At 46.5% G+C, this 18338-nt stretch overlaps 1 protein-coding gene across 1 annotated transcript in view; it reads right to left on the bottom strand.

The window, feature by feature from the left end:
- ISY1 (ISY1 spliceosome associated protein) overlaps positions 1–12216 on the bottom strand; it is a 32480-nt gene extending 20264 nt beyond the window's left edge. Inside the window, exons 1-7 of the mRNA XM_075574970.1 lie at positions 12103–12216; positions 10744–10766; positions 8965–9016; positions 8047–8112; positions 5925–5967; positions 991–1103; positions 471–588 (exon numbers count right to left, since the gene is read on the bottom strand). Coding sequence (XP_075431085.1) covers positions 471–588; positions 991–1103; positions 5925–5967; positions 8047–8112; positions 8965–9016; positions 10744–10766; positions 12103–12105 — 418 coding nt within the window. The 5' untranslated portion in view covers positions 12106–12216. The remainder of the gene's footprint in view (positions 1–470; positions 589–990; positions 1104–5924; positions 5968–8046; positions 8113–8964; positions 9017–10743; positions 10767–12102) is intronic.
- Between the last annotated feature and the right edge of the window lie 6122 nt (positions 12217–18338).

The raw sequence follows: 18338 nt of genomic DNA, 5'->3' as shown, positions 1-18338 counted from the left end.
GGCAAGCAGTGCACCGCCATTTCCTTACCCGTCGGGGGAGACCTTACCCTGTTCCCTGGCAAGCAGTGCACCGCCATTTCCTTCCCCGTCGGGGGAGACCTTACCCTGTTCCCTGGCAAGCAGTGCACCGCCATTTCCTTACCCGTCGGGGGAGACCTTACCCTGTTCCCTGGCAAGCAGTGCACCGCCATTTCCTTCCCCGTCGGGGGAGACCTTACCCTGTTCCCTGGCAAGCAGTGCACAGCCATTTCCTTCCCCGTCGGGGGAGACCTTACCCTGTTCCCTGGCAAGCAGACGGCAAGCAGCTATTTCGCATTGAAGCCGGGATTTAGACATGGTCCCTTCTATATCTTCCATATTTCAGGTAACAATGGCTCCCTAGTGGTGAATGTTGAAGATCTGAAGCCAGTATTAGGCGTTAGGGTGGAGAGGGTGTTGTATCGTTACGGCTTTTGCCTGGAGAGACTTACGTTCTTTCTCAAAGAGCTCTCGAACACCCGGCAAATCTTTGGCTGCGCCGAAGTATTTGTACCCACGGTTTCCTGGGACTTCCTTGCCTTCGTGATCGAGCATCTTGGGTCCGATGCGCTTCATAAGAATCACAATAAATATGTCATTAAGAAAAACAAGACGAATTACAGAGCTTATGCAGATTGCCACATGAAAAGGCAGGAACATCTCTTCTGCAGTGTGGCATTATACAAAGGCATTTACTTGTTGAATATAGGTAGTGAACTTGTGGTATGCTCTGCAATTCATGGTAATAGAAGAGAGAGTGAGTGTGTGTGTGTGTGTGTGTGTATCAATTCTTTGCAGTCACAGCTTCCTATACATACAACACAAAGAATTGATGGACACACACGGAGACACACCAGAAGGTTTTTGTATAAAGACTATGCTTGTGGTTGGGATCCGACAACTGAAGCATTTTTATTTTGGGCACAAAAACAGTAAAAAGTACCAATGGAAAGAAATTATCTTTCTACTTACACCATAATCTGGGCCGAACAGCTCCTTAATGCGGATCTCCCAATGCCCTTTCTCTCGGATAAGCTTGTTGATTTCATCATTTAAGTCTCGTATCTTGAATTCACCTAAACCAGCTTCAAAGTGGAGAAAAAACAAATATAAAACTATTAAATATTAAATATAATAATACCTAATGGCTTTTTTTGATTTTACTGGGAATGCAAGAGAGGCTATGGGATAGGCTAAACCATAATACTGAGTTAAGTTATGGTGAGTAAAAAAAGTGACAAAAACCCTCCACAGGAAAGCAAATATGCAAATATAACTTAACTCAGTATTATGGTTTAGCCTATCCCATAGCCTCTCTTGCATTCCCAGTAAAATCAACCCCACACTGATGAGACCCATCAAGGTCGAAACAGCTGTCTGTGGGTGGTTTTCTGGGTATGCACCTTAACCCTGGCTGTGCTCAAAGCTGTGACCATGCAGAAAGCTTAAGCCTATAGGGAACCATGTTAAAAATGGTTATTGAGGCAAAAAGTGACACTGTGTGCTCATTTGCATGTCATTTCCCAGAATCCCTTGCTGCAGTGGAAGTGCTGTATGCTGGATGATGATGGGGAAAGGCAGGGTTGCAGACCTGTCTGAGACATGCAGATGAGCATACAGTTATATTTGCATATATATATATATATATATATATATATATATATATATATATATATATATATATATATATATATATATATATATATATATACACACATACATACATATATACACACACACAGTATAGTGAAGATTGAGTGCATAATATAGGGATCCCTTTGTGTTTGAGCTATTCCATGACGCCAGACAAAAAACCTTTTCACAAACAATGCAAATATCTAATTGCCTCTCAAACTAATCTGTGTTAAAGCTGCAGATCGAGCAATATCCTACGTGTTTTTTTTAAAATAAATCAGGTCTGTACTATGAGAAAATACTTGTAGCATTTTTTTTAAACAACTCTGAATGACATTTTTAATGTATTATAGTGTAACAAGCATGTTTGTTTCTATAGCAACCATTTACAAAGTCACATCCCCTTCCTCTTCTGAAGCAGGCTCTGGCACACCCCTTTTTGAGTCCTGCCCTGATCCCGGTGGAGGGGTTCCGAGGGGGTGGGTGGGGAGGGGTTCCGAGGGGGTGGGTGGGGAGGGGTTCCGGGGGGTGGGTGGGGAGGGGTTCCGGGGGGTGGGTGGGGAGAGGTTCCGGGGGGTGGGTGGGGAGGGGTTCCGGGGGGTGGGTGGGGAGGGGTTCCGGGGGGTGGGTGGGGAGGGGTTCCCAGCTCCAGTCCCACCCGAGTTTCCACGATATTTAAGTGGGATCAGGAAGAGAGCAGTGACATGCTGATTGTGTGAGGTCCGTCTATTGGCTGCCAGAGGAAGGCGGACCCTGGCGACCACATTGTGCATCCCTTAGGCGGAGATTATAGTAGGCGCGCGCACGTCGCCCGAGCGATGGGCACATTTAAGATGGAGGCGACGGGAAAGCGAGGCGAACACATCACCAGGCTGGTCCGTCCTCATTGGCTGAACCGCTCACATGAAGCGGCAAGCGCGCGAAAGTTCAAAATTGTCTTTAGAAAAATCTGCCGCGCGCTCGCTATGGCCGGCCCGATACAGCTGCAGCACATTGTTTGTGCAGCGCACAAAATCGTACACACCATCGCGCTAACTAGAATAGCGGCCTTATAATCTAGGAGGTTTAGTCTGCAATGGGTTCTGGGGGGAGCTTCATTTTAACTTCCTTAATATTTTACACTTGAACACTTAATATTTAAAACGCTTGTACCTCCCGCACAAAGCACCAGCTTAGGAAACGGAAACGAGTTTGTTTAAACGAAGCAAAAGCTTTGTAAGCTCGGCCTACCCCAGTCCAGGTTCAAGGAACCCCCAAATAAAGTTTAAAATAGAGCACACGCAGCAATGTTAAGTTACCACAACACACCGCCTAAGGAATAGATAAGAGTTGCCCTAATATCATTATATACAGTTTAGAAGCATCTGCTTGTTGATTCTCCTTGAAATACAATATTTTATTAATGCCTAATGTGAGGACCCCTGATGTCCTTTCATCAAGAAGCCCAAATGCTTTCTCCAGGCGGGGTCTGACCGGTACTAAATCTGCAGCCGGTCAGTACTAAGCCTGCAGTCAGTCATCCACAGGCAGGGTCTGACCGGTACTAAGCCTGCAGCCGGTCAGTACTAAGCCTGCAGTCAGTCATCCCTAGGCAGGGTCTGACCGGTACTAAATCTGCAGCCGGTCAGTACTAAGCCTGCAGTCGGTCATCCCCAGGTGGGGTCTGACCGGTCCTGAAGCCGGTCATCCCCAGGCAGGGTCTGACCGGTACTAAGCCTGCAGTCGGTCAGTACTAAGCCTGCGGTCGGTCATCCAGGTGGGGTCTGACCGGTACTAAGCCTGCAGCCGGTCAGTACTAAGCCTGCGGTCGGTCATTCCCAGGCAGGGTCTGACGGTACTAAGCCTGCAGCCGGTCAGAGAACAGATCTGGACACAAACACTTCCTGGATTTGTTTTAACAAAATGTATAAAACGTACAAAGAATACAAAACCCAGCACACAAATAGTGTCCCCCCCCCTCCCCGAGACATCCTCCCCCCCTCCCCCTCCCGAGACATCCTCCCCACCCCCTCCCCCGCCCCCCCCCCGCCCCGAGACATCCTCCCCACCCCCTCCCCCGCCCCCCCTCCCTCCCCCGCCCCGAGACATCCTCCCCACATCCGTGTGGGGTTTGTTAGGTAAATATTTTTTCACATAATCGTTTGACTCTGTGACTATGTTGATTTTAACTTCTCTTCTTTTCCCAATGCTACAAACAGGGCGACACAATCTCAGTAGTAACACTAAGGGCGGCGGATTATGAAATCGATCTCTAAGTAATCGGCGGCTACGCCTGTTACTGCCACAATATACAGCAGCAGATTCACGCAGAGTGCGAGCAGTCTGGTCGCCGTTATGACCGTCACCAGGGAGAATAAAGTTCATTTGCTTGTGGACACAGTGACCATTAGAGAGGAGCCGCCGGATATCGATCCTGCCCCACGCTCACCGTGTTTACAAACTGTATGCCGGGGGGGGGGGGGCAACTGCATCCTCAAGGGCCACCAATAGGTCAGGTTTTATCCCTGCCTAAGCACAGGTGGCTCAATGACAGACCTGTGCTGAAGCAGGGATATCCTGAAAACCTGGACCTGATGGTGGCCCTTGAGGACTGGAGTTGGCCGCCCTGCAGTAGACATTACTTAAACTCAATGTAGGTTGTGATACCTTTTAGTGGCCCATTGCTAGTCTTTCAGACGTTAGTGTACAGAGATGGAAACCTTAAGTTTCTTCTTATTTATTTATACAATGTTTTACCAGGAAGTGATACATGGAGAGCAGGTACACGGAGAGCAGGTACACGGAGAGCAGGTACACGGAGAGCAGGTACACGGAGAGCAGGCACACGGAGAGCAGGCACACGGAGAGCAGGCACACGGAGAGCAGGCACACGGAGAGCAGGCACACGGAGAGCAGGCACACGGGAGAGCAGGCACACAGAGAGCAGGCACACAGAGAGCAGGCACACAGAGAGCAGGCACACAGAGAGCAGGCACACAGAGAGCAGGCACACAGAGAGCAGGCACACAGAGAGCAGACACACAGAGAGCAGACACACAGAGAGCAGACACACAGAGAGCAGACACACAGAGAGCAGACACACAGAGAGCAGACACACAGAGAGCAGACACACAGAGAGCAGACACACAGAGAGCAGACACACAGAGAGCAGACACACAGAGAGCAGACACACAGAGAGCAGACACACAGAGAGCAGACACACAGAGAGCAGACACACAGAGAGCAGACACACAGAGAGCAGACACACAGAGAGCAGACACACAGAGAGCAGACACACAGAGAGCAGACACACAGAGAGCAGACACACAGAGAGCAGACACACAGAGAGCAGACACACAGAGAGCAGACACACAGAGAGCAGACACACGGTTACAAATACATGGTTACGTTAAGTGAGCAGGGTTATACATTATATATAAAGACATTGCATGCACAGTAAGGCTGCGCTTATAGTCCTTGCTACGGCGACGCGACGCCATCCGTCACCGTTGTAGCAGCGATTTTTGCTTATAGTGTTAGAGTCAAGAGACGGCAACTGGGGGGGGGGGGGGGGGGGGGGTGGCGGGGCGCGAGAGGATCACCCTCATTGGCTGAACCGCTGACGGCATGCTGCGGTCGCGGAAAAATCAATTTTCATTGACTTCCAGCGATCACGACAAAGCCGTCGCTCCTACTGTAAGCGAATGCAACGGATTCAATACACTTGTTTTGACGCGACGCTGTGTCGCCGCACTATAAGCGCGGCCTAAGAGCTAATATATCTTATAGGCGTAAGTAACAGTTACATAAGTGAACAGGGTATACATTATATACAGGACATAGCAGGCACAGTTACAGATAATATATATTATAGGCGTATGTAACATTTACAGACCAGATTAAAATGTGAGACAGCCTAAGATTTGAAAGAACTCGGACTGGTGGCGGCTTTCAGTTTAAAATGTATTTGCAAATAAGTATACAGTAGGTATCATATTTTTAAAAAGGCATAAATCCCCCATGTGTCAGCCTTCAACAGGTCGACACGTTTGGCCCTGGATGAGATTTTCTCTTCAAAATTCCAGTTTCAGGTAGTTAACAGTAAAATGATTATAAAACACCGAATAATGCCTTAAATGCCACGATGGTCATTGAATTGCCATTTGTTCAATTTAATGCTAGGGAGCATTTTTCCTTTAATAAATTGATGGATTTACCCATAAATGTCAGCAGCATGGACACAATATTGTATTCACTTTATCCCATGGCCTTAGTGATGTAATCATGCTCACCATTCTGAATCTGTGCCACCTTCTTCGATATTTCACCGATAATCTGTTAAATAGATGACATATACGCTCACTAGTACATAAAGGCTGACCTCTGACCTCCAAAACAAAGCAACCAGTATTAGTGAAGCACAAACTAACACGATTCACTTCTGTGCTGCTCACAATCATTCTCACTGTGATTGTGTTATCAGGACAACGTTTTCTCAACTGACGTTGAACTGTTTTAGAAAAAATCATGTGGTCAGTTCAGTTCACGAACAAATGTCAAAATGTTCCAGTATGCCTTGAACAAATGTCAAAATGTTCCAGTATGCCTGGAAGTTGAAGGCATATTTTGGATGCTGGGACACTGGATAGATCTAGATATAACCAGTGCCCCAGCATCCAAAAATATGAGACTGAGACACACACACACACACACACACACACACACACACACACACACACACACACGTCTGAGTAGAAACCCACATAAAACTTCAGGTTACAATCCTTGCACACAGATATACAGTACGCAGGGTTTGAGAGGACCCGTGTCCCGCACAGGGGCCCACGCACAAGAAAGACCACAGCTGTTACATAGTTACATAGTTACAGTTACATAGTAGATGAGGTTGAAAAAAGACGTAGGTCCATCAAGTTCAACCTATGCTAAATTTAGACAACAGATACTTTATCCTATATCTATACTTACTTATTGATCCAGAGGAAGGCAAACACAAAACCCCAGAGTCATATCATCCAATGATATCTCATAAGGGGGAAAATAAATTCCTTCCTGACTCCAAGAATTGGCAATCGGATTAATCCCTGGATCAGCATCCTTCCACAGCCGTTAAAAAAACTCTTTGTTTTTCAGTGATGTCATTGTTCTGCTTGCCAAAGAATGCTTTGCAAATCGCCATGTAAGGCAATGCGGGGCGCAACTTCGGCAAGCAGTGCCGCGCCGGCTCTTCAGCAGCCGCGGTCTTTCAGCTCGCCACGTCGCCCCCAATTTCTCACTAATCTCAGGCGAGATCTGAGTTCCAGCGGCTGTAAAGGTGCGCTCCCCATAACCACATATACTGCTGTACAAATCCATTTCCGACCCGTGTACGTGGCGGACTCCCATGAGTACGCTCACAAGTGGTGGTAGTGCTTAGAAAAATGACCCGAGTGTACAAAAACACATTGTAGTGTGTAATTATAGATGTGATGTAACCGCAAAGCAAACTGCGTCTGCATCGTATTGAATCACACTGGCTATTAGAACATTACACCAGGTCCTGAACGCACAACTAGTTCTGCTTTTTTTACTCATACTTTTGCTTGGTCGGCCTGTAAATCTGCTGAGCACAATTTCTCCAGTGGTGGAAAGAAATGAGGTCAGGTGCTTACAACCCGCCACGACTCCTCCAGATCACATTTGTACACCAGGAAAAGCCCGGCGTTACAAATGAATGGCTGAGGTGCCACAGGAGAAGCACCGTTTCCCTTTATGGCTTTAATTATAGGAGTAAGGATTCATAATATTCAAGAAACATAAATTAATAATATTTGCTCAAGTGATCTGTATTTCAACTACATACATATTCATTCTGTTTAATGGAAACGTTTAATGAAGATCATTTGGAGATTTATAATCTTTTTCATATGTATAAGTCTATTAATATTCCATTAATAAGCGCTCATTTGTATGTCATTACCCAGAATCCCTGGCTGCAGGGGAAGCACTGTTTGCTAAGCTATAATGGGGCAAGACAAGGGGGATTTTTATTTACTGTTAATAATAATAAATTAGCAAATCCTCTCTTATTAGTAGAGTGGAACAGCGTAATGTGGTCAACAATATGAAAACATCTCAAGAAATAGTTCATTAACTTTCCCTGTTATGGTTGCCCACTGACCCCTGACTTTCAGTATCTCATATTTGTTACAGATATCTACCATGCGTGCATATGGCGCCATTAATGTACACAGCGCTTCACACCAGGCAACAGTTCCACCCATTCCATCCTAGAGGGTTTATGTGGATAGTTGAGCCGTGGAAGTTTGGCCACGTGGTTTCCTCGGAGATTATCCAATATTTGTGCAAAATAAACCATCCAATGGGAAGAGAAAGCCGGCGTAGAACATACTGTACCTGTCTCCTCCACTTCTCAGCTTTGGGCAACTCGTTACACTCAGAGGCAAGAAATGGTCGTCTCTCCTAATTAACAAAAACATTATTAAGGCTAATTAATCTGTCCATATATTTCCCTAGTCAAAGACACAATCTTATTTTTAATTGATAAACATGAAAAATTGCAAAGCAAATCCCTGCTCACAATAAAGGTGCTAATGGAACGAGTGACTGATCTTTCCCACAGGTAGAGCAGCGCCACAGGGGGCAGCAGCGCTACAGGGGGCAGCAGCACCACAGGGGGCAGCAGCACCACAGGGGGCAGCAGCGCCACAGGGGGCAGCAGCGCCACAGGGGGGCAGCAGCGCCACAGGGGGGCAGCAGCGCCACAGGGGGGCAGCAGCGCCACAGGGGGGCAGCAGCGCCACAGGGGGGCAGCGCTGGTTCCTGTTTTATTGTTACAGGATTGAAGCAGGGGCTCTCCGGAGCTGAACCCCATTCATTTAAACTCTGGGGACACCCTGCTTCCAGAGATACTTACCTCCGAGCGTTGCCGGTATCTCTGTAGCCAGAGGGCGTGCGTGTCTAACAAAATGGCGGCGTTTAGATGTCCCGCGGACAATAGGAGGCAGTGCTATCGTCCGGCGCGACTTCCTATTGGCCAGCGTGACCGGGGGCTTTAAACCGCACAGAGAAACCGGCACCGCTACGGAGGTAAGTATCTCTGGAAGCAGGGGGTCCCCGGAGCTGAAATAATGAGACCCCCTCCTTCAATCATGGGACATCATGATTTTGAATTAAAGCGATACGTCCTGCAGCCCAGTGTTACCGTACTACAAGGAGTCACAATAAGAATGTGCATTTCTCCAGGGCCGGTACGGCTACCTGACCTATGAACTGCATCGCTTAGTCTCCGTCAGGTGGAATTGTTTGACTTACCTTGACTTTACCTTCCTCTAGCTGCGCCTGGCGAAATCTTGCCAAGGCCGTCCTTAAAGATGGAAAGAAAAGAGCATGAGGAAGTCACAATTCCTTCAACTGAAAACAAATGTATGGAGTGAAGATTATACTTTTAGACTCGGCATTATATCAATCGGTCCTTCCAGGCTTCTGTCCACGTAGCATTATATTTAGCAATAAAACATCTGTATTCTAATCTCAAAATTGAATAATCATAAAGCAAATTCAGCGAAACAGATAAGATGCAATGTAATCACATGAAATATTCTGAATGCATTTGTATAAAAGAATGACCCAATTCTAAAAAAGACTAGTGTTTCATGCTGGCACCAGTCATACATGTTCAAGTTTAAGATAGCAAGTCTTACCTACAATACTCTATATTACGATGCTTGTGTATTCAGTTACACCCCATGTACAGTATGTATCCGGGCCTCGGTTTCCCACGATGCAGAAGAAGTGAGGGGTATCACATACAAACAGAACATTGCTGAGCGTTACTGTGCTGCCGCCACCGCTCCTCCTACATATTATTTATTATTATTATTTTATGACGGCGCTAGTTTCTTTTCCCCTAAGTTCTAGTATTTGTGCATTTATTTGGAATAACGCTATTCGCGGAGTATCCGTAACGCAGGTTGCTTTGCTCTTAAGCAGTGGGAAAGCATTGATCTCACGTTCATGGCTTATTGTTTCCAGGCTGCTCCAGTTGATTATTTTATTATTGAAAATGTGGTTTTCAGGCAAAGCATTGGGTTCAAATTGAACAGGGCTTGTCCCCAAACTGTAACTTTCATGCCACATTAGGATTTCCTAAAAAAAAAAAACACAGATCCAGTCTTTAGAACATCGCCCACACGGTCTATCCAGGACTTGTCAGATAATCGTGACAAGAGCTCACTCCTCCTCCTCACCTTTTTAACTTGGGAGGTCTTTTCACTTTGCTGAAAGAACAGGACCTACTATGGTTCTTTCCCCTCATACAGAGGTAACAGGAAGGGTTCACAGTGTAGTGCAGGACCTGCATTTTTGGTTATACCGTGACGTGGAATGCAGGCTTATGACGCTTTGGCCAAAGGGTTTAACTAAATAACCAAGTAATTATTATTGAAGTATTGAAACTTTATACTTATTACCATATATGTTTTGTCAATTGGATGTAGCATTGGGCACCCCTGTCTTCTGTTGCATTCAAGTTAATGGCAGTTACTTCTAGATCGGGCCGTATAGAACTTTGATGACCAAGACCGGTGTTTATGAGGAACAAAGAGTCCAACATGCCAGATACCACAAATACAGTCACCAGGAGAGGCAGGCAGAACTCATAGCGTGTAAGCCCGAGTGGTAACCCCTTCACTACCAGACGGGTTCGCAACACACAAGGTTAATGATACACAGACTAAACATTAGATATAATATAAACAGATTTGCACATACATACATACGCTGAAATGCAAAGCCTGTGCTTTTTGCTTATGTGGCTGCCATTGCTCAGGTAAAGTACCAGACATCCAAAGCATATTTGTGCAGAAGAAATTCCAGACAATAGGATGTCAATAGATTCAACTTCATTACTGTGTAAAAATATAACAAGTTGAATAGTTGATGGTTATTTGGTACCACAAATGTAGTTGGATCCACCAATATCCTTGTGTCGGGATTACTTGCAGAACGCAGCTTGGTACACGCAGCCCCAGTGTTCGCGCTAGAGCCAGGTATGGGTAAAATGGTATTGGCAGGTATTGAACGAATACTTACATGGCCTTTTCTGCATTTCGAGCCTAGGTAGAAGAAACAAGCCCAGTTAGATAATTAGACACATTCATTTTTGAAGCTACAGTCCTACAGTATGAGTTGTTGGAGATATATATATATATATATATATATATATGAAAACAACAGAGGGAAAGCAACCTTTAAATAGCACACGGACATAGATGAAAGTGTAACAAAAGAAATTTTATTAAAGTGAATAAAACAGGGGATAAAGTTAAAAGGTGAGGGGGGCTCAACACTACCTAGACAATGTGGACCTGGAGGCAAGGGTCTAAGTTTAGGTCCAAAGCAAGACATGCACAGGACACAGGAAGCTTTGTCTAAGCACACCTGTGTAACAATCAACCTGCACTGATCTCTTCTTCATCTCGAAAGCTCGCACAAATAAAAGCATTTCGTTAGCCACAGAACAGTATCATCTATTTATTTTTTGATTATATATATATATATATATATATATATATATATATATCCCTCTCATACAGGAGGTGTGTGTGTATGTGTATATATATATTACTTGTGAGCACATTCACATGTCTAAGGCCGAGGCCCCGCTGCACGCGTCCACACGGCAGCCCTACTTCCCGGCGGCGCGTGCAAGTCACTGCACCGCGGTCTGAAGCGGACTTTTTTCAGTGCGAGGGTGTGACCATGACAGGGGGTAATGTCCCTCTCTAGGCTGTGCGGTCCCGCGGATGTCACAGCCCGTCCCCCCCCTCTCCCATTTTAACCTTAATTGTGATTATATTTTTATGATATATATATATATATATATATATATATATATATATATAGTTAGTGTGTGTGTGTGTGTGTGTGTATATATATATAAATATATATATATTTAATCAAAAAATAAATAGATGATACCGTTCTGTGGCTAACTAAATTCTTTTATTTGTGCGAGCTTTCGAGATGAAGAAGAGATCAGTGTATCTCGAAAGCTTCACAAATAAAAGCATTTCGTTAGCCACAGAACGGTATCATCTATTTATTTTTTGATTATTGAAGCTCGGCTAACACGGTACTGATACCTCTACATGAATATATATATATATATATTGTATGTCTTTATTTATATATATATATACACATATAAAAGCATACATATTCAGGATACTATATTGGAGTGCCTGTGAAATGTTTTTCAAACACACACACACACACACACACACACACACACACACACACACACACACACACACACACACACACACACACACACACACACACACACACACACACACACACACACACACACACACACACACACACACACACACACACACACACACACACACACTGTATGCAGTGACATAAACTTCGCTATAACTCACTCACCATTATCACCGAAGGGTCCCAATCTCAGAACCGGAACTCAGACCCTTAGCACCGGGGAACCCACGTTGTTACACACCCGGATGTGACGACACGAAGTGAGGTGTTATGGGTGGGATATGATTGGGTTATGCTTCCGCAACGTGTTTCGTGCGCCACCATGTGGCCGGTCTGGATTACAGCAGCACTGCGCTCTGTCAGTGAGAGGCAGCAATGCTCATTCACTATCCATGTGCCTCCTCCCACTTCCCATGTGTCTCCTCCCACTTCCCATGTGCCTCCTCCCACTTCCCATGTGCACCCTCCCACTTCCCATGTGCACCCTCCCACTTCCCATGTGCCGCCTCACACTTCCCATGTGCCTCCTCACACCCCATGTGCCTCCTCACACTTCCCATGTGCCTCCTCACACTTCCCATGTGCCTCCTCACACTTCCCATGTGCCTCCTCACACTTCCCATGTGCCTCCTCACACTTCCCATGTGCCTCCTCACACTTCCCATGTGCCTCCTCACACTTCCCATGTGCCTCCTCACACTTCCCATGTGCCTCCTCACACTTCCCATGTGCCTCCTCACACTTCCCATGTGCCTCCTCACACTTCCCATGTGCTTCCTCACACTTCCCATGTGCCTCCTCACACTTCCCATGTGCATCCTCACACTTCCCATGCGCACCCTCCCACTTCCCATGCGCATCCTCACACTTCCCATGTGCCTCCTCACACTTCCCATGTGCCTCCTCACACTTCCCATGCGCACCCTCCCACTTCCCATGCGCACCCTCCCACTTCCCATGCGCACCCTCCCACTTCCCATGCGCACCCTCCCACTTCCCATGTGCCTCCTCACACTTACCATGTGCACCCTCACACTTCCCATGTGCTTCCTCACACTTCCCATGTGCCTCCTCACACTTCCCATGTGCCTCCTCCCACTTCCCATGTGCACTTCCAACTTACCATGTGCCTCCTCACACTTCCCATGTGCCTCCTCACACTTCCCATGTGCCTCCTCACACTTCCCATGTGCCTCCTCACACTTCCCATGTGCCTCCTCACACTTCCCATGTGCATCCTCCCACTTCCCATGTGCCTCCTCATACTTCCCTTGTGTCTCCTCACTCTTTCCATGTGCACCCAACTCTTCCCATGTGCACCCTCACACTTCCCATGTGCCTCCTCACACTTCCCATGTGCCTCCTCACACTTCCCATGTCCCTCCACACACTTCCCATGTGCCTCCTCACACTTCCCATGTGCCTCCTCACACTTCCCATGTGCCTCCTCCCACTTCCCATGTGCCTCCTCCCACTTCCCATGTGCCTCCTCACACTTCCCATGTGCCTCCTCACACTTCCCATGTGCACCCTCCCACTTCCCATGTGCCTCCTCACACTTCCCATGCGCACCCTCCCACTTCCCATGCGCACCCTCCCACTTCCCATGTGCCTCCTCACACTTACCATGTGCACCCTCACACTTCCCATGTGCCTCCTCACACTTCCCATGTGCCTCCTCACACTTCAAATTTGCCCTAAAACTCCCAAATTTGCTTTTGTTAGCGATGAAAATAACCAACACTAATGGTTTAATTTTTTTTTTAAATTGAACAAATAATTGTAGAATGTGAATGAAAAGAAAAATACACTAAAGCAGCCGTCCAAGTGCCATGTAAAAAAAAAAAAGGTATTTTTTCCTTTAATATGGGCATCAATACAATCCACAGAATTATAAGTAATTAGCTAAATTGCCGATCAATACGTTCTCCTGTGATCGATTGGCGAAGATTCGGCTCGGGGGTTCACTAAATGGCTGCAGAGGATTATTGACTCAGTATCTGTGACATGGTAAATGGGTGGGGGGGGGGGAGGGGGATGGTGGCGATCACCGCTCCAATGGATCCGTAAATGCAGTGTGAATGGAATTGGAATATTCTCGATTCTGTCCACGTCCTCTGAGTCCTGCCCACGGAAATGTGATTGCCGCACCAAGAGATGATGTGGTTGAGCGCTGAAAGACGGGTTGCACACACTGCTGCCGTTAGCCAACTGTGGTCAGAGCCGGCAACAGAAATCATGGGCCCAGGACAAATGAAAGGACCAGACCCCCCGCCCGACCTATAGCGCACCTACCACGGAAAAAAAATATGGGCCTGGGGGGGAGGGGGTTAAGTATGGGCCTGGGGGATAGGGGGTGAAGTATGGGCCGGGGGGGTTAAGTATGGGCATGGGGGGGGTTAATTAAGGGTGCGTGACTGCCTGGGCGGGTGACTGACTGCCTGGGGGGGGGGGGGTGACTGACCGACTGCCTGGGTGGTTTGGTGACTGACTGCTAGGGTGGGTGAGTGGGCGACTGCCTGGGTGGGTGACTCAGTGATTGACTGGGTGGGTAAGTGACTGCCCGGGTAGGAGGGTGAGTGACTGCCTGGGTGAGTGACTGCCTGGGTGGGTGACTGAGTTACTGCCTGGGTGAGTGACTGCCTGGGTGGGTGACTGACATTGACCGGGTGGGTGCTGCTTCCTGCTTCCCTGCCCGCCAGACGTTTCATCCGTTGTTTTTGCCTCGCTTCCCCCCCTGCCCCGATCCCCGCAGCTGCTGCCCGGGGCGGGAAGTAGGCTCAGGGGGGTGGGGGGCACGAGAGGTAGGCTGGGGGTGTGGTGCGGGAGGTAGGCTGCGGGGGGGGGGGCAAGACTGGTGGGCTAATTCCCATGGGAGTATTCCCCCCCGCCCCCCAGGTCCCTGCGGCTGCTGCCCGGGGCAAGAGGCTGGCAAGGGGGGAGCTCGGTTGGCGGGCGCAGGGGGAGTTAGGTTGGCAGGGGGAGTTAGGTTGGCGGGGGGGTGGGTTGTCGGGCGCGGGGGGAGCTGGGTTGGCAGGCGCGTGGGGAGCTGGGTTGGCGGGCGCGTGGGGAGCTGGGTTGGCGGGCGCGGGGGGAGCTGGGTTGGCGGGCGCGGGGGGAGCTGGGTTGGCACGGGGGGAGCTGGGTTGGCGGGCGCGGGGGGAGCTGGGTTGGCGGGCACGGGGGGAGCTGGGTTGGCGGGCACTGGTGTACAGTATATGTATCATGTATGTGCTTGTGGGGTGTACTCAGGATTCATGTGCGTGTGTCCGAGTTGTTACTTTATTGTCCCAAACATACGTTGCTTCAAGAGTGGAGAAGCTCAAACAAAGGTGGATCCTCTAATTACAGACCTTGATCCCAAAAGTTAATGAAAGTTATTATTATTATATATATTATTATGACTCAGTACGATCTTGCTTATTCTGCAACCGTGCACCGTCTGAAAATAAGTGAGTTTATAGATCATTCGCTGGCGATCTAAGGAGGAAATGAATGTTTTGGGGATTACTTTTATATGCATGCTGACTGATTTGGGCATATTTAGCGGGCGTTTGTAGCTACAAAGAAATTCTCTTATCAGTATGTCACTTATTTGTTACTGATACACAGTTGCTAGTTGTGGAGATGAACAAAACCTTTACACGAGTTCGAGAAAGAAAATTACGGACTTTCGACACTTGGGAAAATGTCACAAATTTGTGAGTTCACCGGTAACATCGGCAGCGACACATTGCGCATGAGAAATTCCCGGTAACATCGGCAGCGACACATTGCGCATGAGAAATTCCCGGTAACATCGGCAGCGACACGTTCCACATGAGAAATTCCCGGTAACATCGGCAGCGACACGTTCCACATGAGAAATTCCCGGTAACATCGGCAGCGACACGTTCCACATGAGAAATTCCCGGTAACATCGGCAGCGACACGTTCCACATGAGAAATTCCCGGTAGCATCGGCAGCGACACATTGCGCATGAGAAATTCCCGGTAGCATCGGCAGCGACACATTGCGCATGAGAAATTCCCGGTAACATCGGCAGCGACACATTCCACATGAGAAATTCCCGGTAACATCGGCAGCGACACGTTCCACATGAGAAATTCCCGGTAACATCGGCAGCGACACGTTCCACATGAGAAACTCCCGGTAACATCGGCAGCGACACATTGCGCATGAGAAATTCCCGGTAACATCGGCAGCGACACATTGCGCATGAGAAATTCCCGGTAACATCGGCAGCGACACGTTCCACATGAAAAATTCCCGGTAACATCGGCAGCGACACATTGCGCATGAGAAATTCACGAGTAACATCTCTGCCCTCGTAAAGTCACTTACTGCGGAGAATGGCGCCGGGTCACATGAACATTTACATAGGGGTCTTCTGTGTTAGTTTGGTAAAAGTCACGCAGACTCGAGATAAAATATTGTGTGTTTGATGACTTCCTGCGAACGCTGGGGGAGGATCGGGGTGGGGGAGGGGGGCACCAGGGACTATGTTCCAACGCAGCGCACTGCAGGCTCGCATGATGAAACTTTAATGGTATAGGGGGGTTAGAAATAGCATGAAACCCACTTTTGCTTTTTTTTTTAATTAACTTTTTAACAAAAATAAATTATTTCTACTGAAAATGTTGTTTTCTTTAAAGCATAAATATAGTACACACATTTAAAAAAGTGTCCCAAAAATCTTTATATAACCAAAAAAGGTTCTTCTTAAATAAGACAGACTTTAAAAAAAAAAATAACATTGAGATGAATGTTTTTTCATTGGACCCTAAGCTCACACACGTGGTAGTTAAAGGCACTGCAATAAGTCACAAACCAACAAGGTTCTTTGTGACACTTTCCAGCACTTCAGAAGTGTAACATCTGTGCTGAAAGTGACTTAGATTCCTCTTCAATATACTGCAAAGCAGCTTCCCATTACAGATGTGTGAGCTTACGCTCGAGAAACCTGCAAAATGTACCCAGTTTTAAAAGTTTGCAGCAGCTCGTCCAGTAAAAGACAAACTCAATTCTATAACCGGAAGTACAGATTTGGTGAGAGAGAAAGCCCTATTATAGGGTCTGTGTGATGTTTGAATTTGACAATTTCACGAGAACTTAAAGCTGCAGTTCAGTCAATATCCTGCATGTGTGGTTTTTTTTAATAAATCAGTTCTGTAGTAAGAAAAAATACTTTTAGCATTTTCGGTTTTAAAAAAACAACTTTGAAAGACCAATTTTCTTGTATTCTATTTTAACAAGCATGCTTGTTCCTATAGCAACGATTTACATTCTACATATTTAAAGATGTCGCCAAACTTTGCCGATCAATAGACGGAGAACGAATTGACCGGCAGCTATGCAGTTCTTTAGGTAATTAGAGATTGCACACATGAAACTATTGAAGTAAAAAAATTAATTAAAAAAATTAAAAAAAAAGACTGAACTGCAGCTTTAAGACAGGTTCCAGCAACATTTTCAGAACCTCTGGGTCAAAATAATTTGAGTGAGCTTTTTACGAATTAAGAACTTTAAAAAAAATGTTTGAGCTGCAGAAGGGGCCTTAAATCTTCACCAGTGCAGGAAAGAGGCGTGACGAAATATTGAATGAAGCCATTAGGGCCAATTTACTAAACAGTGCTACTCGAGTAGACACCGCTCAGCAAGACCCTTTACAGCCCATCCCAGTGAATGGTTGAATGGGCCATAAGGTATCTTCTGGCATGGAAGGTGTCTCAGAGTAATACCACTCTGAAAATGCTCTTTTAGTCCATATATAAACCGTTTTAGCTACTTCCTGTTTTGTACTAACATGTACGTACATTACATCCATCCACCAATCAAAATATCACACATGAATAGACTTTTTTTTATAACTATTAATTAATATTCATAGTATTTATTAGAGATGAACAAAACAATCACACGTGTTTCGGACATTGGAAAAATTATTAGTCATTTGCTACAGTTTAGACTGCACAAAAAAATATCGGACTCAAGGATATATTCACAATATTTTGGGATATTTGCAGGATTTTTGGAAAATCCACCAATGTTCATTTATGTCGAAAAAAGGAAAGAAACAACTAAGTTTTCTGGTAAAAACATGCACACACATTATTTGTTATTAATTTGTACATTTGTATTATTTATATAAACAAGGTAAAGATGCTGGAAACCTAAGTAACGAAAAAAAAATTTGATATCTAAACCATAACATATAATTCAGCTTTAAGAAAAGAGATGTAGTAGGAATAGCATTTATCTGCCCCCCGTTAGTATTCCAGCACCCCTCCCCCTCCCCCCCCTCCCCCCCCTCCCCTTCCCCTCCTCCCCTCTCTTGGAGGTTCGTTGCCCCCCCACAGAAAAAGCCCTGGGCTTATTTTCTATTAGTAATTGATACAAT

Source organism: Ascaphus truei, chromosome 17 (assembly GCF_040206685.1).
Source record: "Ascaphus truei isolate aAscTru1 chromosome 17, aAscTru1.hap1, whole genome shotgun sequence".
NCBI lineage: Eukaryota > Metazoa > Chordata > Amphibia > Anura > Ascaphidae > Ascaphus > Ascaphus truei.
This window is presented reverse-complemented; position numbering and strand designations above follow the sequence as displayed.